The sequence below is a fragment of the Ambystoma mexicanum genome, chromosome 1q (assembly GCF_040938575.1).
Source record: "Ambystoma mexicanum isolate Mex_15411 chromosome 1q, UKY_AmexF1_1, whole genome shotgun sequence".
In the NCBI taxonomy this organism is placed as follows: Eukaryota; Metazoa; Chordata; class Amphibia; order Caudata; family Ambystomatidae; genus Ambystoma; species Ambystoma mexicanum.
In genome coordinates this window covers 35287249-35312203 of record NC_090922.1, presented here as the reverse complement: position 1 = coordinate 35312203, position 24955 = coordinate 35287249, and the positions used below count along the sequence as shown (strand labels likewise).

The window sequence follows — 24955 nt, the reverse complement described above, 5'->3', positions numbered from 1 at the left end:
GTGAGAGATGTCAGAGAAAATTCCCTCGTGGTCGACGAGGTAGAGGTGCTAAACCTGCCCAACCATCGGCTGCTTTACCCTCAGCCACTGCTTCAGTTACCTCAAAACCCCTCTTAGGCATTAATCCACAGGAGACACCCATTGTGTGAGGCCCACGACCTTATGGTGGGGAGCAGGCTCACTAGTCATCTGGAAGAATGGCAGGGCAGGGCATTACTTTCGATGCTTGGGCCTTAAATACAGTATCCCAGTGTTACTGCCTGAGGAGGCCTCCTGATCATACACTGGAGAGCCACTCTCGCAAAATTCCAGATCCGTTCATCTTGCAGGAAATTTCTAGTCTGCTAGAGAAAGATGCTATAGAACCAGTACCTGGGACAGAGAGGAACAGGGGGTGGAATGCTCCTTACTTTTTGAACCCCAAAAAAGGACAGAGGATTGAGACCCATTTTGGACCCGAGATACTTGAACACGTTCCTCAGGAAGGACAAGTTAAAAATGGTTTCTTTTTCTCAGATCCTACAGGCCCTACAGTTTCAGAATTGAATGGTGTCATTGGGCCGTCAGGTTGCTTACTTCCCTGTGCCTATTCATCACAAGCATAGGAAGTACCTGAGGTTCGCCATTTGCGGTTCTCACTATCAGTATTGAGTTCTGCCATTCGGGCTGCCCTCCGCCCCAAGGGTTTTCACCAAGTTGATGGCTATGGTGGCAGCGAGTCTCAGGCGGGGGGGATTCACATCTACCCCTACCTGGACGATTGGCTGATCAGGGCCCGTTCTCCTGAACAGGTCCTTGAACATCTCAGCATAACCTGACACTCTCTACACAGACTAGACTTCTCCCTCAGTTTTAAGAAGTCCCACATGGTACCTTCCCAAAAGCTGCAGTTCATCAGAGCAGTCCTGGATGCTTCCTCAGGAAAAGCCTCGCGACCCAAGGTGAGGGCTCAACACATTCTGCAGATGGTCACCAAATTTCAGAACGCCCAGCGTCACCCGGCCTTCAATTCCCTAAGGTTGCTTGGCCTCATGGCATCCTGCATTATTCTGGTGCCAGAGGCTTGTCTGAGAATGAGATGCCTCCAGTGGACCCTCAGGTCCCAGTATTCTCAGTTTTCGGCAAGATGTCAGATCTGTTTTAGGTTCCAAGCAGGGTCGCGCAGGATCTCCTGTGGTGGGCCTGCGAGGACAACATTCTGATAGGAGGAACCTTTTTAGCAGCCATGGCCCGAGATAACAGTAGTTGCTGATGCCTCACTCACAGGTTGGGGAGCCCATGCCAACATCTGATGGTCATCGGTAGTCGGTCTTCATCACAGTCCAAACTACACATCAACCTTTTGAAGCTAAGTGCAGTCATGCCATACCAAGGCTGAAAGCATTTCTACCCTCTTTACAGGTAAAGTATGTCCTGAGAATGACGGACAACACAGTGGCCATTTACTACCTCAACAAGAGAGGAGGTGTAGGGTCACTACCACTGGGCATAGAGGCAATGCAGCTCTGGTTATGGGCACTTCAAGAAGGAATCTCCTCATCAGCAGTTCATCTAGTCGGAGAAGAGAACACAACCGCAGACGCTCTGAGCAGGCAGAGCATGTTTTCCCACGAGTGGGAACTGGCTCAGGAAGTCCTTCAAGAGATCTTCACCCTTTGGGGAACCCCTCAAGTAGATCTGTTGGCATTGTTAGGAACTCATAGTGGCAAAAGTAAAGACAGACACAAATGATCACAGTTCAAGGGTGTTTATTGAACTTCATGATGGGTGAGATAAACGCCTAATCTAAACCTAAATCTAAGATGGGAGCAAACTACGACCATCAAAAAATAATAAGGTAGTCCTAGTGGCGTCTTGTCAAATAAAAAGGGTTTACGCTAAAAACTAACTATTGCCAATCCTAACTACTAAGTTACAAGAAGAATATGGGATAATTTGATAATGTTCACCAGAAAAGAAAGAAGTGTTCACAAAATGATAAGTCTGGATGGTATGGCTGGGTCTCCCTTCCCCATGTTTAAGCATGGGACAAGGCGGGACTTCTGAGCACAGCACACTCCTGGGCCTCGTCAGCACGAGGTTCACAGTTCTGGTCCAACAATATCAAAAACCTTCAGTGGCGAAGTACCTTTCCTTGCCCTAGAAAGCCTGCTGATTCACAACGACAAACAAACAAAGATCCTTTTGGTAGACTTGCACCTTGGATGATTGCTCTTCACCCCTAGGATCTCCCTCTGCCGGGCTTGGGTGCTCCTTGCAACTTGGACCTCCCTCTGTCGGGTTCACTGCGACCTTCCAAATGTAGTTTGTAATTTTCTAGAGTCTTAATGTCCTTTTTGAACACCTTCTCACTGTGGACAACCCTTGTTGGGGTTCACTCTTTGTCGACACAATGTTCAAGGGTGCATCACTCTTCACCCCAACTCCCAGGCATCCCTCCGTCGGGTTCACTACAACCTTTCTATAACACAGTTCATATATTTCTAACACTGTTCATGTATTTTTAACACAGTTCATGTATTGCTCATTTTCCTCAGAATGCAGGGTTTTTCCTTCTCCTAGCTTTCTCTCAACATCCTTCTGTCGGGTTCACACTTGCCTTTCTCCATAGTTCACAGCCATGTTGAAAAGCGGGGTTCCCTTCTACTAGCTTTCTCCTTGCAAGGGGTCAGATGCTTTCGACTGTACAAAGGAGTTTACATGAATCTTGCCTCTCTGACGCTTCACTCTGCCCTTTCGTAAGGCCTTCTGATCTTTGCAGTTTCAACACAAAACTAAAGGGGGCCATTGAGAGTCCTTCGAATGAGCACTCCTACAGCGCCTGACCACTCAGCAGCTGGCCCTTGTCTGGGCTTTCTCAAAAGTTCAAACACACTTTCTTTCTTCTTGCGTTCAAAAATGTTGCTACTTGCAACCTTGGACTCAACACAGTTCGGTTTGCTATCTGCTTCCTCCGACTCATCGGCTGCGCTGAACCCATTGGCTTCTCTGATCTCTAGAGTCAAGGATAGTGCCACGGTAGCCACCTTGCCTCCCTGTCTGCGGTATGAATGTGGGAGGCCCCTGTGCACCGTTGACATCTGCAGCTCTGCGCGCCAGCTGTAACTCCCGGTCTTATGATTTCCCTTTCGGAGGCTTTGCCGGGTTGAGTTGAAAAGTGCAAGGGCAGTGCCCCATTTGTCATCCCTCCAGGTCTCGCCGCCTTTCTCCTTTGCTTGAACTGCTAGTTTGGTATAGCTGTCTCCTCGTGCGTCCGGCCTTGCTCGAAGTGTGCTTTTGTGCTCTGCCTTTTATCCCTGTGGGGAAGGTAAAGGCCGTCAGGTGTGCACAGTTATTGTCAATTGCCTGAGTGTGCCTGACCCGTATGTTGGGACATGTCAGATAAACAGCTCTGGTGTTAATCCGTTGTCTATATCCACGTAAGAAAGTGTTCTTGTTGGAAAGGGAGGGAGGAGGTAGAGCTTTTAAATATCCTATAGCATAGGAAAGGGGAAAGGTGTTTCAAGGAAGGGGATACCACGTCTCAACCTTTGGTGTCCCACTTGCACACCCCGAAGACCCCTCGCCTAGGGGATCCTCCCCCACTGGTTCACCCCCAGGAACTGGATCCAGTAGCGATGGCCCGTATACTCGCCACCTGGATGACAGATCTCCAGGGATTAGCGTCTGCGACACCTTTGGGTTTATCACACCGTCCAGTGTCAACAAGAAGTGCGAGCTGTTCCGCTTCAGGGAATTTTCTTCGAGAGGACTACTAGGGGACATGTTTGTAGTGGATTTGGAGTTTCCACTCTTGTACGTGTTTCCTCCAGTCCCCATCATTCCTCAAGTGATCAGGAGGTTGAGAAAGTTTGGGAAATCCATGATCCTGATTGCTCCGTATTAGGCCAGGAGGACGTGGTACCCGGACCTTCTGGACATGTCCTTCTGCACTTCAATTCGTCTTCCACAATGAGAAGACCTTCTCTCGCAAGACAAGGGTCAGATTTTCTATCTAGAGGCAGAGGGGTAGACAGGGTAGAGCCTGAGCGGGCAAGGCCCAACCAAAGTCTTTAAATGCCCACTCAGCAGCGCTGTGTGGGAATTTACAGATGTTAATGTCACTGCAGTGGGCCCAACTATATTAGCTTCAGGCCCCACTTGTTAGTTAATCCTGGCTACTCCTCTGTCTAGAGGTCAAGACTCTCAACCTTCACGCATTGTTTCGGAGAAGTTGAGATATAAGGATGGGGGCCCCTGGAAACGTGATGGAGACTTCGCTTTTGGCTGAAAGGCCAGCAACAAAATCTTTGTATCGCTGCCGTTGGAAGAAGTTCTGCAGCTGGTGCAGAGAGAAGAATGTGGATACTTTTCTATGTGACATGCCTAGTTAGCATTCCTATTACATCTGGCTAATCTGGGGCTCCAGGTTGGCACTATCAAGGGATACCTGGTAGCGCTTTCTATTTTTAAGCGCCTTTCTGAGCAAACATCTTACTTTAAATGCCACTTGTAATTCAATTGTTAAAAGGGCTCACAAATGTGTTCCCTCCAACCGCTTTTGTGGTTCCCATTTGGGATTGGAATCTAGTGTTAAAATTCCTCATGTGCGCTCCGTTTGAGCCACTTCACTCTCTCCCAATGAGATTACTGACATTAAAAACGATCTTTTTAACGGCTAAAACATCTGCACGCAGGGTCAAGCCTTGTCATGTAAGCCATCGTTTGCAACTTTCTACAAAGAAAAGGTTGTATTGAGAGCCCAACCTATGTTTCCGCCGTATGTAATTTCGGAAATTCTCTACCCTCCACCTCACCCTAGTAAAGAAGAAGAAAGACTTCACAGACTTCACCCCAAAAGAGCTTTAAGCTTTTATATTCTCATTTGGCTAAAATGAGACAAGATGATCAGTTATTTATTGGATACACCGGGTATAAAATGGGTCTGGCAGTTTCAAAACAAACTTTATCCTTTGGATAATTGTATGCATTAATTAGTGCAATAAATAATGCCCCTGTCAGTTTAAGGGCTCATTCGGGAAAGGATGTGGCCACTTCATCTGCCTTACAAATGGGGATGCCGATTCAGGACACCTATGCAGTAGGGGTGTCACGGTATTAGTTTTATGACGGTACAATAACCTTCTTGCCAAATGACGGTATATCATGGTTATCGCGGTATAGCAGGTGGAGTTAACTAATCTTAACAAATATTTTCTAAAAGGTCATAAATTGTCAGATTTATCATCACAAACAAAACCATGCACCCAGGGCCAGAATTGGGCTTTTCAACATACTTTCCACTGAAATGCCACCCCTTGCTTGCACCAAACACAAATGCACGTGTGGAGAGGAGGGGGAGGTGGGGCCCTGCTGCGACTGGCAAAGCAAACTGAATAGCTTTTCTTAAGTGGTCATTTAGGCTTTTAGCTCCCCCACTGGCTACTGGTGAAGATGAACATGTTGCCAAATTGATAATCTGCATGCCACAGATCAATGGAGTCTAATGGTAGTATACGCTTGTGCGCATACACACACACACACACGCACTCTCTCTTTACGTTACAGCCTTTAGTTTACTTCTGGGCCAAAAGGTGTTCAGTAATCACGGACATGTTACCCTTTGGTATGGCAGCAGGGAATACCCACAGAGATGATTAAATTTCGCAGTGTGACTTATTATATGTAAATTCAATGATAGAACCAGGGAAATCCGCCATTGTCATATGTTTAGAAAACATTATCCATTATAAATATATAAACCCCAAAGCTGCCAACCCAAAGTCCCGGGAGGATAGCTCAGCGGCAACGTGCGTGCCTTGGAAGCAAGACGACACGAAGCAACACAGGTTCGATCCCTGGGTCCGCAATTAGAAACCTCTGGGTGTTTAAGCATGTTATAAATACGCAACTAAGACAAAAACAATTACGCAACAAAATAAACAAAACCAATTTCTTTAACAGCGCCTCGATGCCCTGGGGCTGTGTGAGCGCTTTTAAAAAAAATGTAAATAAAAAAAGTAAACCCCTTTCCTTCTTGGCACTGTATTTATTCTTCCTATTGCTAACATGTTGATTTTGTGTCAGGCACGTGTGTTTTATGGAATGGCATTAAAAACTGCTCAAACTGAAACTACTTGGCAAACGGAACATCCAACAGTGCAAGACCAAGACTGCGCAGAACTTGCTTACTGCAGCCTTTCCAAATCAGATTGAAAAGCACACTTAACGGTATGAACGGTATACCGGTATAAACAATGTGACGGTTATTATTGTTCAATTAAGTGGTTCACGGTATCTTTAACGGTATACCGTAATACCGTTACATCCCTACTTTGCAGCAGCCACTTGGTCATCGGTACACACCTTTACAAAATACTATTGTGTAGACTCTGCTTCAAGGCAGGAGGCTGGATTTGGAAAAGATGTGCTTCACAGCGTTCATGACAGACCTTGAAAATTCATACTCCCTCCTCCAATACCATACTGCTTTGGGAGGCTATCATAAGATGAGAAATACGTGGAACGACCCAATCCATTTGTAGAACAAGTTACTTACCCCTGGTAACGTTCGTTCGACTGGATGTTCCTCGCACGCATTCCTCATCTTATGATATCTCCTTCCAGCGTTAGCTGCTTCAGAAAAAGTTTTGCGGTAGAGGGTGCTGTGCATCGTCGCAGACTAGGATGTGATTTAGGACGTCCGTGGTGACATGGTACGCCCTGCGTCACAGTAGAGGATAACAAGTTTGCACACCCTGCACGGGGTGCGGGTGCAGTGAATCAACTTACTGGCTCCTAGTGAATAATTGTGGGTCTCCAAACTTGTTGGAGATCCCATAAACTCTGGTGACGAGGTGGGCATGGCCCTATAGCTCCCCATGCTCTGCACCTGCTGGTGCTTCTGCGTGCTCCTCGTGCATCCTCTGCTCACCGGGTTACTGAAACCCACTGACCCCCAATAATGCGTTTGGCTCCCTGCAGTTGGTGTTGGAGCCCTTGCTTTGACTCCTGTCACTCGCCGGCCCCTTTTGGTACCGTGTATGTGGCGGGTGAAGCTTATGGCTTTGTTTCAAGCTCCTTGTGGTCGGCGTGTGGAGCCTGCTGTCACCACACACTCACTGGGCCTGCTGTTGCTTTTTGGGGGTTCAGGCCACACACCATGACGCTCCGTCAAACAACACCACGCCTCTCCGTGATTGGCCGGTGGAGCCCTCTTGCTCTGGGGTTAGTGACCTCCCCACACATCCCTGAGCTTGACGTTGGAGCTCTCCGAGCCCACAGGCTCCTCCCATGAGTGCCCCTCCGTCCCTGGACTCAAGCTTCTATTTTGCGAACTCTGATCTGCAGTAGGTCCATTTCCACACCTCTGTTTCTGTAGTGGTTGTCAGTTTGTGTCCCTAAAGTGGGTGCTCCCATGTGTACTGGTGGTGCCGCCATGGATATGACTGAGGAGAAAAATGTGGTTTCATCCTCGTCCAGGACTCTGCTCTCTGGTGGCCCCCTCCAGCATAACTGCCTTCAGGACCCTTCTCGCAAAAGGAACCCTCATGTCTTTGTAGGGATCCCAGTGGCAGAGTTTGATGTGGCTGGTGCCCCGGTGATGCTGGGACTTCTCTGGGACCTTTGGTTCGAGCGTCTCGAGATGTTCTTCATCGTGGCAAGGGAAACTGATGACAAAGCAAAGAAATTCATGCTGTTGTTCTATGCAGATGGGGAAGTCCACCAGCTGCTCAACAAACTACAACTGAGAGACGACTCCTACGAAGTGGTCAAAGAGGCCCTACACATGTATTTCCAACCCATGGTCAATAGAGTCTATGAGCATTTACGCCTGCGACGGGCGCACCAGACCCCCAAAAGAGTCCCTAAACACCTGCCATAACCATCTCTGCCAACTTGCATTGCCCTGTCGGCTATGGGATGAGACTGATGAGATCCGGGCGCAGATTATACAACATTGTGCACTTCACAGCTATGACGGCAGATAGTGAAGTAACCTGACATCCCTTTACAATGGATGATTGAACTAGGTAGGACCCATGAACTGGTGGCTGTGAGGGTGTCCCACATGAAGGCGGCGTCAAAGCCAAGCTGCTCTGAAGAAGCTCATGCCATTGCAGCGAAGGGCCCGCCAAGGCCATGCAACAGGGTCACACAGAGGATGAGGCAGACGCTGCATGTGGAGGTGTACTCACAAATCCCTAAGTATGTCCAGCAATTGACCAAATCTGTGGCTGGTGCGGTAGGTCAACCATTTAACCAGGCTGAGTTGTGCACTGTGCCTGGTGTCGCAGCCCAACCAACAATTGCCCAATCAGCCTCGCCCCTGCCAGCAGCAGGCTCAGTGTTGTGAAGGCGGCGAGGGTGCAGACGATGTGGAGGCGGTTTTCTTCACACTCTTCTCAGTTGGTCCACAGTGGAAGACTTGGGGCATGTGCATTTTGCATACCAGGTATACCTGAGTGATTTCGACCGGTTGCTGGACGTGTGCAAATCTCTTTTTGAGGGAGTAGGTTGCCTGAAAGGTCAGGAGGTACACTTGCATGTGGGTCCATCTGTTCAGCCCATAGCAATAGGCCAATGCAGAATTCCCTTCCACTTGAAGAAAGTTGAAGAGGAGCTCCGCAAGTTGAAACATGCTGTCATAGAAAGGGTGGTGGGCCTCACACAATGGGTGTCTCCAACAAGCCTAAGTGTCTGTAGGAGGTAAAGATCTATATTGACATAAGGGTCCCCAACAGGGCCATTCCGCAGGAATGGCATCCCACCCATACCCATGATGATATCCTGGTGGACTTACAAGGGGCTAAGGTCTTCCGGACCATTGATCTGAATCATGGGTACCACCACCTTCCGCTTTCCATAACGACATTATGCGCAGACGTCTGCCTATTCCACTGTAAGTGACTTAGCTTTGAGTGTCCTCTGCTGCAGAGTTATTTCAACATATGATCAAGGGTCTGTTGGCGGGACTCCCCGGAGTTGTCAATGTAAGTGATGATGTCCTCTTCTCTGACTCTTTGAAGGAACACAAGAGAGGCTGACAGCAGTCTTCCAGCGGTGCCAGCAGCATCGGTTTACGCTCAACCAAAGAAATGTTTTTTTTCTCCGAGCATGAGCGGACATCTACGGCTTCATCTTCAATGAACGGGGCCTGTCCCCAGACCCTCACAAGGTCATGAGGCAGAGGGCGCCAGGCCCCCATCAGATGTGTACATCTTCCTGGGGATGGCGAACCTTTGCAGCCGGTTCATCCCCAAACTGGCACACTGACGTAGCCACTCTGAGTTCTCACTAAGAAAGACCAAGAAAGACCAGGACTGAAATGGGGTCAAGCGGAACAGGATGCTTTCAGCAGCACTAAAGATGCCCTCATTACAGAGACCATACGTTGATGCTTCCAGAGAGACAGAGTTAGTGGTAAACGCCAGTCCAATCAGACCAGTTGCGGTACTTGTGCAGGTCGATTTACAAGGCGACCAACATCCTGTCGGGTAGGCAACCAAAGCCCTTTTCCCCACAGAGCGGAGGTACTCGCAAATTCTACATATTTGGTCAACCGTTGACCGAATTCACGAATCACAAGCCACGGGTCCCCATTATGCAAGTGTCAGCTCCACAATCTCCTATCCGGCTCGAACACTGGGTGCTGCAGGAATATGGGGTGACTCCTGTTCAAGGCTGGTGCAAACAATCCCTCATATCTGTTATGACACTCTCTGCGACCACCTGATCATACAAGCGAAGTAGACCAGATCGTGGAGGTTTCACCGTAATGGTCATGAGGTCTGGAGTACCAAAATCTATGTCCAGGACCGATATTGCCAACGACACATGCCGTGACAAAGGGATGCATGATCTATCTCCTTACGCAGATATGTACCGGACAGGGGAGGACATTTCTGATCGTCACACAGCATAGAACACAAGAAGCTCAGTCATTTCTACAGGGCCTGTCAAAGGTGAGTGGAGAACTCTTTGTCATGCGATGTCTCTCAACTGGTCATTTCTCTGGAGCTGCATGGGCAGGGAATGGACCTGGCATATGTCGGGCACCAAGAGGCCAGAAAGACAAAGGGCCTCTTCACGAGTTGGGCGGTAACGCCGGTTCACGGGTTTGGCGGAAGGGTTATTGCCCATTCCCCATCGGGCCCATTCGGGAATTCCTCATACCCCATTGGGCCCAATGGGGAAAATGCGCGCTATTACCGCCGGTGGATTTCCAGCTGGTGCTAATAATGCCGAAAATCGGCAATTTTGCCGCAGATTTCACCCCAGCTCAAAGCTGGGGGGAAATCCGCCAGGGCCATGATCTGGCGGACCCTTAAATGCAGCGGTAATAGCGCTACTGCCGCATTTAAGGGTTACTGCCAGACTCGTGATGAGGCCCAAGGCTCCACTCTGTGAGAAGGTGTGGTTCCCGGAGCTAGAGACCAAAGCTGATGATTCCCTCAGCCACAACCCAGTGGAAGGCTCTCGGTATTGATTTTGGTACCGTGCAGCAGTCTCAGTACTTTCTCACCATGCTCAACGAGTTCTCCCGATATCCACTGGTGCATTTTGTGACATCCACAGCTGCAGATGCTGTTATCCCCACCTTGGAAGAAATGTTTGCTGCTCACGGGATCCTCAATTCCGTTCGATGCGACAAGGGACCGCCATTCACGGGTGAGGACTTTGCACAATTCCAGCTATTCTATTGTATAGAACGCATAAACCCCTTCTCGCCCAGGGTCATCTGGGATGTGGAGCACTTCATGAGGATGATCAATAAGGTGTTCAACATTGCCCTTGATAAGGGCTTGCATTTGAGTAATGTTTTGAATTTGTTTCTTATGGTATAAAGAACGACCGCACATACAACCACTGAGGTGGCTCCAGGGGAGACATTTCTGAGAGAGTCTGTGAGTTGATTACATGGAAAAGCAGCTGATTCCGTAGGTTCCAGGGAGAGATCTGGGATGGTTCACCTGAGTCTGAGTTGGACAATGTGCAAGTACCTGAACTGGGTTCACCGCCTCAGGTGGACTCGAATGTTGACAGGAGAGGTGGAGTCTCGGTATCCACACAGGTGAGATAAAGCCTTCTGGATAATTCCAGGATTATGTGATAGACTAATACCCAGCCATCAGTGCCCGAGAGCATCGGGACTATTAATATGGTTATGGCTTATTGTTCACTGTTTTGATGGTTTGTTAAAAGGTTGATAGGTATGTGGTGAGGTAGGGCATCTCTGGTGACAGGATACACCCTACGTCATGGAAGAGAATAAAAGGGGAAAACGCTCTGGCACAGGATGCAATCCCAGTCTATCAATTTACTGGCTTCATGTACATTATTGCGAGCTCCGAAGTTGTCAGAGACCACATAAAAAGGCCCACATATCATTACAGACGCATGAATGCAATATGTGTTAATGTGTACCTGTTCCCGGCAGATGAAACTTATCATTGGACAACGTGTTTGCCACAGTGCCACCGCTTTGTCACCGCTGTCCTCGGTTCTGCCGTTATACCAGCAATCATATCAAGTGGTTGATAACCTGGGGACCTGTCCAATGCTGGTCGGATACATTTTCCTGCCTCTAATGGGGTTCCTTTTATGTAATGCCCCTGTGGGACGTTGTTCTACAATTTACTTTGGTGCTGAAACCTCCCCCCACGGGGTGGTAGGCCAATCCCAAACCATCTCCATGAACTGCAACCTGTTGATTGACTGAAACATGCACTTTCCGCCATATTAGTCTAAAATATAAGAGGCATGTGAGGCACATACCTTTGTACAATTGGTAAACAAGTGGCGCTCGAAACCTTTGTCCTGTGGCTGCTGCATTGCAATACAAACCTTTAGTCATGTCCAACAAGCAAGTGCGCAGAGCATTTCTTGGCAGGTCTCACCTGCGTACACCCAACCGTCAGCCCATAGTCCACAGCTGGCTGCTACTTTCTCCCATCACCCTTATAGCCTAACTTTGGCTCTCCATAGTGTTCTGTCCATTGTTTGTGTTTGAGTGCCAGTAGAGCTTGATGCTCAACTCTACTTATATCTGTTAGGAGATGTCACATGGCGGATCAGCCCATATTTGGCTGCTCTAAGAAGGCAGCTTCCTGTGCCCTTTTACTTACACTTGCTTGCAGTAAACATTAAACAAATGTCATCGCTGCATGTGGGTCCGTAAAGTTCGCATGTCGAAATTGTAATGCCTATTGGCTTCATAAGTGGGAAGAGAAGGAACTCTGTGAAAAGGGGTTTACATGTGGAAAAGGGGTTTTAAGTGGCAGTTGTCCCAGAAGTGTTGGGATGGCTTGTAACCCTTGGCGGAATGTATTTAATGTCAGTCAACAGTGGGTTGAGTAAACATATTGGAAACCAGGCACCATCTGGGTCTAAGAGGAACTGGAAATTATGTGCAAAGTGAGCAGTGTGTAAACTAGCAATGATGTTATAAATGCGAATAATGCAAACTGGCGATAATCTAGTAATCGGGCATAAAGTAATTTCATGACTAGGGATAATGAAAACGAGCAACACTTTAGAAACCAGCAATCATTTTCTAACTCGACATAATGTAAACTGACGACGATGTGCTAGCTGTTTCGTATTTACAGACAGACATATGTATTCTTCATAACTGATTCTTTTTTGATAGGTATGCTTTATGAATTTTACTTCCAAAATGAAGGTCATTGATCAATAGATTGACTATTTGTTTGGTTTCATCTTTTGACAACAAACTGCCCGTCATTTAGCCTTTGTGTTTCACACTCAACGACATTGACTAATGTATATCTCATGTCTTCAAATATCAAACAAGCCCACGAAAATCGGAGTTTTTAAAATTGCAGTATTTTAACTTGGCTTCCAGCGACCCTGTGATTCATTGGTTCTTAATTTGGTGTCTGATGTTTTCAACAATTTTTTTTTAATCTCTTTGTACAGGTTATAATGAAGTTCTTACAGAAGTTGTAGCAATGGGAACTGGAACAAAATGCATTGGCCAGTCGAAAATGAGCAAAGATGGTAAGTTCCAAGCCCCAGGATCGTTCTTCCATAGTGTCTTAAAAAAAGAAGCCATATGGTGACACCATTTCAAAGGTAGCTTTATTTAGTGCTTAGTAATTTCACAAATATTCAATTAGAGGAGAAATATAGACATTACATTGTGATACCTTTTATAGTTGAGAGAATACAAACAAATAGCAATAAAATGACATGTGCAGGCACAAGCTACAGAAGATCCGACATCAGCACCCAGTAGATTCAACCGTGATTGTTATGCTCCATGCCCTCCTGTTGGTCTGTTTATTTTGTGATGTTATGCCTAACCCAGCTGCCCTTTCCATATCATAATTTATCTACATGTATCCTGGTTCTGTTCAGTTATACTCTCCTGAATCTCAATGGAGTATTTTGAAACAACTGTTACATTTGTGATAGATTACTTATAGTAACAGTCTTTCGTGTGCTGATTGTCAGTCAGCCATATGCATTGTTACACCTGCACCATGTCACGTTGTTGCGCTAATCCATAACAAGACTGCCACTTTAGTTTAGGAATGAATGTCCTTAGTGTCAGACCTGTGCTATGATACTTGTCTTGACTGACTTGTGTGCTGTGATACTTTCTGGGAATGTCAAATTCAGTGCTGTGATTATTATACTGCTCAGCTCACTGCTACAATCCGTCTCCTAAATGCTAATGCAGTTGGTCTTCTGATTGCCATTGTGACACGGGAATGTTTTTTCTGATTCTTAATCCAATACATTCATGTGTTTTAACTGTCAGCCTATGCTATGAATCGTGTCCCGACAGCCAGCTTTGTTCTCTAGTAGCACTTCTGGCTGTTAATGCAGTGCTATCATTTTTCTCCCGGCTGTCAGTTTAATGCCTTAAAACCTTTTCTAGCTGACATTGAATTTTGTCCCCCAAAGGGCAGCCTCTTTTCAGAGTAGTACTCTGCAATGCAACCTCTATTTGGGACTGCCAGGCGATGTCAAGTAGTTTTGATCGATCTATGTATTGCTGAGAAACGACATCCAATGCACTCTTTCAACTTGCCCTGAGATGAGAACATAGCTCTGAACCATTTAGCAGTGGATCCATTAATCACTGTAAAACCTAGCAAAAAAAGGGATTGCTAGCATGGTTCAGGATAAATGAAAATGTCATGAGTTAGGAGAAGCTTTATTATAATCCTACTTGGAGATTGCAGTCCCAAATAAAAGAAAGGTAGAGTGCACTGAAAAGTGTTTGGTCATGTGGGAACATCTAAACAATGAACATCCAATGATACCAGCGATGTATATTTTTTCAAAAGTGCGCAAGTCAATTACTCATAGAACTGTAAACCCAATGGTAGCATATATGGGTTTTATTTCAGAACTGCTTTCCAAATATGGCATTTTCTTTTCAAAGCTTGTTGTTGATGAGACAAATAACACATTCAAGACTGTCAAGAGGTCGAGGGGGGATGAACACCAGACAGGCCAAGGGATGAGTGGTAAAAAAAAAGGTTTATAGTGGGATATTTCTTTTGTCAACTTTATTACACACTTCATGACCCAAATCCCTTATCCCAGAAACGGTCCCTCAGTGATCGTTTCTGGGCTTGACTGCAGGTTGTATCCTATACACAAACCATACTAAAGTTTAGGAAGTCTTCTTCGTGAAAGCAAATCTCTGGCTGGGCTTCTGCACCCCTCCCTTATTTACCCAAGGTGGGTAAAGTAAAAAAAACGGAACTCGGCACCAGTGGTGGGGTCAAACAATAAAAGTCACTGGGAAAACAAAAAAAGATGTTTCAAGACTTAAGATTCATTAAAGTCTTTGGTTTGCGTAGTCCACAATCCAGGGGTCCCTTCCCGGGTGGATAGTCTTTCCAGTTTATAGTTCTCAATCTTGGGGTTTGAGTGTCCTCATACTTTTTCGTGACTCGTGTTTTGATGACCCAGGACCTCTGCTACTCATCATTGACTCTTGAGGAGACACATTGCCTGCATCTTGTGTCCTATGTGAGTTTGCACGCTGGGTGGGATGATGGTTGCAGCTGCCGCTGGATGCCACAAGGATTTGCCCCAAAACCTCCACCAGGGAGCTGGTCCTCTGCGCATCTCAGTTGGTTGGACCATGGCGGGCAGTATGGAGACAGGCCATACAACTTGCACCTGGAGGCTGGCCTGTCCAACTCTGCAGATAAAGTCACATTGGCCCTTATTCCAGTTTTTTCGGTATCCCGTCGGTAATTCTGGTGGAATATTAGTAAAACTTCGTTACCATTTCTTCCGCCCGGTATTACCTGGATGTTACAGGGGGTGGATACAGTAAGTTCCCATTCCATTGAGACCCATTGGGACGCAATGCCACCCCTAGAGGCTCCCCGGCCTCCAGTCAGAAATGACTCAGATCTGGGTCCCCTCCCGTGCCTCCCCAGTCAGGGGACGTATAACATCATTCGTACACGCATGGGAGGGGATTACCACAGACCAGTGAGTGCTCAAGACCATCACCCACGGTTATTGCATCGAGTTCAGCCGACCAACTCGATTCAGACCACCGAAGTCCAGACGTCTAACACCGGAACACCTCAGAATCCTGCTGCAAGAGGTCAAGATCCTGCAGGAAGGGGGGGTGCTGTTGAGCAGCCAGCAAGATGGCCTCTTATCTTTTAAGCGCCGTGGCCCGCGAGCTACACATCCGCCACAATCAGCGGTTCTGCGGATATATTGGAGTTGGGACCCCAGGCATTCTGCTGCCCATCGCCTCTGCTACATACTGCCCTGTTTCTGGGCGAAAACTGACATTCTGAGCCACTTTTGCCACCTGTTGAGGCCTCTGGGCCGCGTGACTCTGGTTGCAGCCCATCCTCCCCCATCGCCCCGTGAGGGTTCGCTCCCCTGCGGCTTGGAGTGTGGCCGCCTGCGGCCCGGGCCTTGCCCCCTCTCCGCCCTCCCTCGCTGGACAGTGCAGACGGCTGCTCCCGAGTGCTGCTGACACCCACGCCCCGGTCCCCCTGCAGGGGTGCACCAGAGCCCGTGGCCTGCCGGCGCGGCTCTCCCGCCGACCGCTCCTGCCTTTTCGGCGGCATTGACGGCGCCGGCCCCCAGCGGGCGAAGATACTGTGGGGGCTGCCGGAGCGGCCCCCGCGCTGACACCACCCCAGCAGTCCTGATTCGCGGCTCTGCCGCCTGCACCACTGGTTCCCTGTGACGGCAGGGGCGAAGACACCCCGGGACACGGCGCGGGCTGCTGGAGCGGCCCCCGCACAGACGCCATCTGTCCACTTCTGCTTTGCGGCTCTGCCGCCTGCTTCGCTGGTCCCCTGTGGCGGCGGGGGCGTGGGGCTGTGCCGTGGCCTCTCTGTCGGGGGCCCCAGCAGAGGTTTGGGGTCCTGATTCCGCCTGGACCCACTGCTGCGGGTCTTGGGCCTGCTACGGCCTGGATGGACACCCACTCTTCGACCTGCAGGGTCCCAAGGTGAGGAGGGTGAGGGAACTGGTCGCTGTGCATCGTGCCCTCCTGCTCTGCCTCATTCCTGGGCTGCGCCTGTTCCATTTTGAGAGGGAAGTGACCCCCAGACTCATCGGGCTCCCCTGCAACCACTTTCTTGTTGCTGGTGCCACCCTGGGCGTCCAATACTCTTCTCTCCCTAGTCTGTGCACCTTCTCGCCACGCCCCGGGGGCACCCTGCGCCTCTGACTACGCTGCCTTCCACTACCGGCCGCCTCTGCCTGGGCCCTCCTGGCTCAGAGGCGGGTGCCGCAGGACACTGTCCCCCCCCTCCCGGTCCATCCTGCCACTCGGACACCCTGCTTGCCCCTTGAGTGGACTTGTTGCCCCGGAACACGTCAGTCGGGGGTGCTCCCTCCCTCTGCCTCCCAGGCAACGGCCTACCCTTCGCTGATTACGGGCCAAGCCCCTCTCTAAATCCCTTGGGCCCCATTGCTGTCTTCCTACAAAAACATTCTCTTTCTTATCAAGGTGCCCCCTGAGGATGTCCGGCAAAGCACGAGGGGCCAACAAGGCTGGGGCAATGGACAAGTTTGCCCTAGCCAAGCAAGACCAAGCTGGGGCTGCCCTTCTTCAAGACGACTCGGATGTTTCCTCTTGCTCTCCTCAGCCAGACCTTACGTCACTCATGGAGACTATGGCCAAAAACTTTGCGTCATTTCACGAAAAATTAGACGACATAAATGCCAATGTAGCCTCCCTGCGCATCAAATTGGATCAGCATGGCACTAGGCTGGGTGAGGCCGAGACCAGGATTGGTGCCACTGAAGACGAGGTACACGTGCTCCAGAATACGGTCTCGGACTTGGTGCGGGATATGAAGCAGGTCAAGGCGAAGTGCGATGATTTGGAATCCAGGTCCCGCAGGAATAATATCCGCATCGTAGGGATTCCTGAGACAGCCCTCAAGGGCAAAATGGAACTCGCAGTCGAAGCCCTTCTGAGAGACCTCCTGGGGGATCCTCAACTTTCCCCCTTCTTTACTATCGAGCGCGCCCACCGCTCATTGGCCCCTCGCCCCAAGCCGGGCGACTTCCCCAGACCAATTATAGCCAATGTGCTCAGCTACAGAGATAGAGACCACATCCTACGGCTGGCCCGTAAAAGAGGGGAACTGAGACTTGAATCCCAGATCATTCGCATTTTCCCGGACTTCTCTGTCAGTGCTCAAATGGAGCGCAGGCAATTTAATGGTGTGAAAAAAATGCTCAGAGAGAGGAAGGTGGAATATGCCATGTTATTCCCTGCTAGGCTGAAGCTCACCCACCCTAATAAACTGTACCTTTTCACTGTCCCTGAGGAGGCGGTGAAATTTATTGAGTCCCATATTCCTGTCCCGGGCCCTGGGGGTGACCCCGTTGATGAGGATTGAGCCGGCCTGCCATGCACCTGTTACTTGCATCATTGTGGTACTAATACCACGCCTGTTATTTGCGATTTACTTGTAACTTCATGTATCTTTCCTGTTGTGAATTCTCCTATTGTTGTAACCCATTGTGAAATTTCGTGACATGCAACGTGGGTCACAGATGTAAGGTCCACGGTATATAGCACCTATACTTGGACTCACTATCCCTACAGCCCCTACTCACTGTGCCCTACTATGCGGTCTCCTCTTACAACTTAACTTAACCACCGCTGTACACTATTTGGTGTACTCTACCGTTGAACTATTTTGACTGGGCTGAGGGCAGCAGCTACCCCCGCTGCAGTTGCAATGCCGAGTTTGGCTTGTTTAGTTCATGGGCTGTTCCCCTGTTTGGTTTGGGGGTTGGTCCAGCCACGTTGGGCTTGCCACAAAAGCCATGAGAATTTGGGTGGGTTCTTGGGCACTGCTAGGTTGGGGGTGGCAGTGAGGGAGGGGGGAGGTGTTATTTGGGGATGTTATAATAACAAAAATGGTGAGACAGTGGCAGCTTTTGATATGACACATCAGGCCACCGCACAAGTGGCCGGCTCTTGTTTGGCAATGTATGACACACATTACTCGGATCCCCCCTAAATTGCTATGGAATGGCCATTAGGCTAATGTCCTGGAATATCAGAGGGCTCAGCAATTACACAAAGGCACGCAGGGTCACAGCCTATGTCCAGAGGCACGGGGTCAAGATACTTTTCTTACAGGAAACTCATGCCCTCGCACAATTATCGTCCTCTCTCGCCCCGTCATGGGGCCCCAACAAATATTACACTGTGTTCTCCTCACAATCCAAAGGGGTCCTCACCTTGATTCACAAGTCCTTGGAGTTCTCCCTTCGCACCAGCCATATTGATGTCCAGGGTAGATATGTGATCCTACACTGTTTCCTAGCCAATGCGGAGTGCCTTCTGGTCAACACATATGCCCCATGCCTGGATGCACCCAATTTTTTCGACCATATCCTTGACATCCTACTTGGCTATGTTGGGGTTCCCATCATATGGGGGGGATATGAATCTCATCCTGGACTCCGACCTGGACAGATCCGGTGTTGCACCCAGAACATTGTCCAGGGCCGCTCGCCGCCTCCATGCACACATGCTCACTGCCGGTCTGGTGGATGCCTGGAGGGTACTCCACCCGATGTCGAAAGAGTTTACATTTTACTCCTCCGTCCACGACAGTCACTCCAGGATTGATCTTTTCCTTTTCTCTGCGGGGCTCATGGGCAAAACACTCACCTCACAGATTCTCCCTCGCACACTCTCCGATCACTCCCCGATCACGCTGGATATCGCCCTGCGCCCGGCCCTCCCTCTGCATTCTAACTGGAGATTTAAGTCTGACGCACTACACGATATAGTCTTCAAGGCTGACATTCTTGCAGATATCACCTTGTTTTTTGATAGCAACAAACGCCATGACACAACGGACGAGGTGAGATGGGAGGCCTTTAAGGTTTTCATCAGGGGCATGTGCATCTCCAGGGAGGCTGGGGTCCTGAAAGATATTAGAAACTCTCTGCGCCGTTCTGAGTCCAGGCTTGGGGAGCTAGAGCGCGAATATACGGCCACCCCGACTCCGCCCATTCTAGCAAATTAGAACTGAACTAGACACGTTCGAGTCCCTTGCCCACAGCGAGATAAGATACCTCGCCCACCACATCGCGGCCCGAAAGTATGGTGAGGGAGAGAGACCAGGCCGTACTCTTGCCCGTCTCGCCCGGGCCGAGGGAGGTAGGGCACGAATTGATAGTATCATTGACAACGACGGAGTGCGACACTGGTCCGACCGGCCCATTCTTGAGACCTTTGCAGATTTCTATGCAACCCTTTATGCCCAGCAACCGGAGCACAGCCCGCAGGAGCTGGACGACCTCCTAGACCGCATCCCAATGTCCCTTATATCCCTGGCTGCCAAAGAACAACTAGATGCTCCCTTCACCCTTGACGAGATCACTGCTGTCGTTTCTGCCCTCCCTAAGGGGAAAGCCCCGGGTCCGGATGGCCTGACCGCCGAGTTCTATCAGGAGCATGTTGCTCTCCTCGCTCCGCGCCTTCACGAGGTTTGGGAGGAGTCGCTGCACCTTGCCACCCCCCCCGGTCCTTGCGAGAGGCTGTCATCACCGTGCTTCCTAAGCCGGGCAAGCCCCCGGATAAGTGCGGCTCTTATAGACCTCTATCCCTCATCAATACCGATACAAGATCTTCGCCAAAATCATAGCAAACAGGTTCCTCCCCATCATGAAATATCTGATTCACCCAGACCAGAGCGGATTTGTTCCTGCCCGTTCCACTGCCTTAAACATTCGGCAGCTGTTTAACGTCATCTCTAGAATTGATCCCCAAGCCAACGCGGTGGCCGTGACATTAGACGCCCAAAAAGCATTCGACAAAGCATTCGACATGGTCTCTTGGCAATATCTGTGGGCGGTGCTGGAAAAGATGGGGATTGCCCCATACATGATGTCCTGCATTAAACTGCTATACACTAATCCGGTGGCCAGAGTCTTGGTCAACTCTCGCCTATCGACTCCCTTCTCCCTCCACAGGGGGACACGACAGGGGTGCCCTTTCTCTCCTTTGTTATTTGCTATGGCCATCGAGCCCATGGCTGATAGCGTACGAAACGACCACGTGTGCAAAGGGATTCGCCTGCGGGATACTCCCGAAATTATATCACTATACATGATGACGTGCTTTTATATATCAGAGACCCCTCAGTCCACCTCGACCCGATCATGCGAGAAATTATCAAAATTGGCACATTCTCGGGCTTCACCATAAATTACTCTAAATCAGAAATCTTTCCCCTTACTCCTGCAACCCCCCAGCCTGCATGCAAATTCCCTCTCAAATGGGCTCCCGAGGGCATCAAATACTTAGGGGTCCAGGTGTCCCTCTCAAAATCCTCTTTGTCTGATAACTATGGGGCCGCCGCACAATACGCTCGTACCAGAATGGAAAGATGGCGTAACCTCCCCCTCTCACTATCAGGGAGACTGTCCCTAATTAAAATGATCATCGTTCCTAAACTCCTGTATGTATTCGCTAATGTTCCTCTTTGGCCCGGTAAACAATACTTTGCGGACCTACACTCTGAGTGTGCCCGTTTTCTTTGGCACTCGGGGCCGTGCGCAGGAAGTGGCTGCACATGATCCTACCTTACGAGAGGGGGGGCTTCGGTGCTCCTGACCTCACCCAGTACTGGACAGCTGCCCAGGCCCAGCATGCTACATATTGGTACCACCACCAGGAACCCCCCCCCCGCATGTTAAACTCGAAATCCTAGCGACCGAGGAGGTGAATGTCATGTCCCTGATCCTATTTCACTCATATCGAACGCAGGCCCTTGCCGACCCAGTGGCCTCCACTATTAAGGCGTGGCGGCAGATTCTGACGCCTGGTTCGGGCTCCCCCCCCCGTACTACAAATGGCTTCCCCTTTGGTCTTTCCCTGGCCTCACCCCCACACAGGATAAGCTCCTAATACGCCACTGGTCGGACCTGGGATACAGATCATTCTCTGACCTGTTCCCTGACGGGAAATTCATCACCCCAGATACGTGGAGGCTGGGGCACTCCAGATCCCCACTGGAACTGCTGCAATATTTCCGAATTAGGGCGGCGGTTCAGGGCATGTGGCCTTCGTACCCGAACGAACCCCCTGAATCCCCCGAGGTCTGCTATATAGCCATTCTGCTGGTGGTAGGGGTATCGTATCCTCCTTGTACAAAATGTTGATGGCGCGTGCTGTTGAACCTCCCCACACTGTTCGGGATGCCTGGAGCCGGGACCTGGGATTAGACATCACAGATGATATGTGGTCCAAAATGTGCATGCATACTCGCAAGGTTTCTCTCAATTCTAGAGTTAGATGTATCCAATACAAGCTGCTCAATCGCCTGTGCTACACCCCTTATGTGATTGGAAAATTTGCCCGAGATCAATCGCACCCATGTCAAAGATGTAGATCTAACGAAGCGGACCATGCACACTTGTTCTGGTCCTGTGGGACATTGGCCCCGTTCTGGAATGCGGTGCTTGAAACCCTCTCTGAAATAGTAGGGTTCTGCGTAGATCCTGAACCCCTGTCTCTCTTGTTTGGGCTCTGGGAGGGGACTGAAGCGAAACGGGTAGCCAAGTTTTTGAATGTGGCGGCGAGTGTGGCCAAGAAATGCATTCTGCAATGCTGGAAGCGCAGGTCCCCCCCTTCCCTGGAGATGTGGCTGAAGGCCCTCACCTGGACACAATCCTGTGAAGAAGACTATGTTAACATGCTGCCTAGTAATGCTCGCCCTAAATACATATGGACAGAGTTTGGTAGTTACTTGAACAGTAAGGTGGACTTGGAGCTCTTATCATCCCCTCCTTCTCCTGAGCGGGGGGCTGATCTCGCTACATGATCCACGCCTCTATTGCAATTAACCGCTGTTGGGACTGTATATGACCTTCTGTAATACTTATACTTCATAATTCATGCTTCAATATGAAATGTGTGTCACTGTTTGTAATTTGCACTGTACCGGCTGCTACTTCTTGCCAATAAAGAAAAGTTTAAAAAAAAAAAGATCCTGCAGGAAAAGGGCGCAATCGAAGTCGTCCCCGTTCCGCATGTAAACAAGGGTATTTTATTGAGGGCACTTCCTTGTACCCAAAAAGGATCTCACCATGCACCCTGTGCTAGACTTACGCCCAGCGAACACATTTGTCAAACCACGCTGCAAGAGGTAATCCCTCTGTTAACGCAAGGGGATTACATGGCAACATTGGACATGAAAGATGCATTCTACCATATTTTAATGTTGCCGGCACACAGGAAATACCTAAGATGATAGAGAACAAACACTATCAGTTCAAGGTCCTCCCCTTCGGCATTGCCTCAGCCTCAAGAGTATTTACAAAAGTACTGGCAGCTGCAGCAGCTCACCTGCGCAGGCAATCCATCCCAGTATATCTTTACACCCAAAAGACAATAGACCTACTCTTCAGCCTGGGATTCTCCATAAACGAGAAGAAATCCAGCCTAGACCCCAGCCAAGTCAAGCAATTTCTGGGGGCCCTAATTCTGACAGAAGACGGCCTCGTCTTCCCCTCCAACGAGAGGGTTCAAAACATGCCGTTTCAGATCCCTCAGTATGTAGTCAGTCAAGCGGTGACGGTACGCAAGGCCATGCAACTGTTAGGGATGATGGCATCCTACATATACCTGGTCCTTCACGCACGTTTGCGCATGCGCCCCATTCAAGAGTGGCTCAACAGCCAGTGTTGTCAGTCCAGTGGACAATGGGACGATCTAGTGGTTGTCTCGGCAGCCCTTGTTCTCTCTCTACAGTGGTGGTCAAGGGAAAACCTCTTGAAGGGGAAACCCTTCACCACCCCCGCAGTAGAAGCCACTCTCACGACAAACGCATCTCTCATGGGGTGGGGGCTCACCTCCAACAGCAGACGGTACACAGCGTTTGGTCCCCAACAGTAGCATCCAACCACATAAACCTGTTGGAGCTGTTAGCAGTGTTCAAAGCCCTCAAGGCTTTTCAGACACGGTGGCAGGGAAAGACAGTACTGGTCCTCACGGACAGCACCACGGCCATGTACTACCTGAACAAGAAGGAGGCACTCACTCACCAGGGCTATCCAAACTGTCCCAGAACATTTGGAAGTGGGCTCTCAAACACAAGATGTTCCTACTGTCTCAACATGTTCCAGGGGAACTCAATCTTCTGGCCCACGTGCTCAGCAGAAACTTCCCACTACCCTTAGAGTACGAATGATGACTACACGTAGACATCGTCTCCAATGTTTTCGCAGAATGGAGCTTCCCATAGATCGACTTGTTTCCAACCCTGGAGAACTCACAATGCCCAGATTATGCCTCCAGGTACCCTCAGAACCGATCCAAGGGGAACGGTCTCTGGATAACATGGTTGGGGAAATTTGTTTACGCTTTTCCCCTGACTCCCCTACTCAACAAGATTGTGCACAAGATGCACAAGGAACCAGTCACCATGATATTGGTGGCCCCAATGTGGGCCTGCCAACCCTGGTTCTCCCATCTGATGGAGATGTCACTCTCTCCTCTGATGAAGCTACCTTGCCCATACAACATGCTATCTCAGGACAAAGGAGAAACACTTCATCCATGCCCGCAGAATCTCAATTTAGTGGCCTGGCTCCTGAAGTCATAGAGTTCGGGCATCTCCAACTTCCTCAGAGATGCATGGATATACTTCGAGAAGCAAGAAAGCCTAACACCAGACATTGCTACTCCAATAAATAGAAACGCTTCGTCATCTAGTGCAATTCCAAGAGCAGCAATCCCATTGACTGCTCTTCTACTCATATTGTACTATACTTGACTCACCTACTAGACTCAGGTCTAGTTTTCAATTCCTTGAAGGTCCACTTAACTGCACTTTCAGCCTATACCATGTCCCAGCAAAAGGTGTTGTGGTGGAAGATCCTAGTAATTAAAGCTTTCATGGAAGGGGTTAAAATAATTCATCCCCCTATTTCTAACCTGGCTCCTGGATGGGACCTAAATGTGGTATTAACCAGACTTATGGGGTCTCCCTTTGAACCTATGCACAATGAAAGCCTCAAAGCACTCATTTACAAGACCGCCTTCCTAGTGGCAGTCACTTCTATAAGGAGAGTCAGTAAACTACATGCCCTTTCAAATCTAGACCCCTTTGTCACAATTCACAGAGATAAGGTGTTTTTGCGCACTCAACCACAGTTTGCGCCCAAATTCATTTCTAAGTTTCATGTGAACCAGTCAATAAAACTACCCACTTTCATCCAGAACCCCACTACTTTGGCAGAAAGAAGCCTACACACACTGGATGTGCGCAGAGCAGTCATGTACTATCTGAAAAGAACTAAACCACTAAGGAAAACAAACCAGTTTTTCGTTTCAGTGGCGGCTGGTAGAGAAAGTGGCCCTGCCTCTAAATCAGCCATCTCAAGGTGGATTGTCAATTGCATCACACTCTGTTACACTCTTGCCAAAAGAGATCTGCCCTTCAAGCATAGAGCACACACTACT

At 49.3% G+C, this 24955-nt stretch overlaps 1 protein-coding gene across 3 annotated transcripts in view; it reads left to right on the top strand.

The window, feature by feature from the left end:
- Positions 1–24955, top strand: part of ADAT1 (adenosine deaminase tRNA specific 1) — a 528266-nt gene that overhangs the window by 104979 nt on the left and 398332 nt on the right. For all 3 annotated transcript variants that reach the window (XM_069635460.1, XM_069635462.1, XM_069635461.1), the window contains one exon: positions 12922–13002. In XM_069635460.1, the coding sequence (XP_069491561.1) occupies positions 12922–13002 (81 nt within the window). The remainder of the gene's footprint in view (positions 1–12921; positions 13003–24955) is intronic.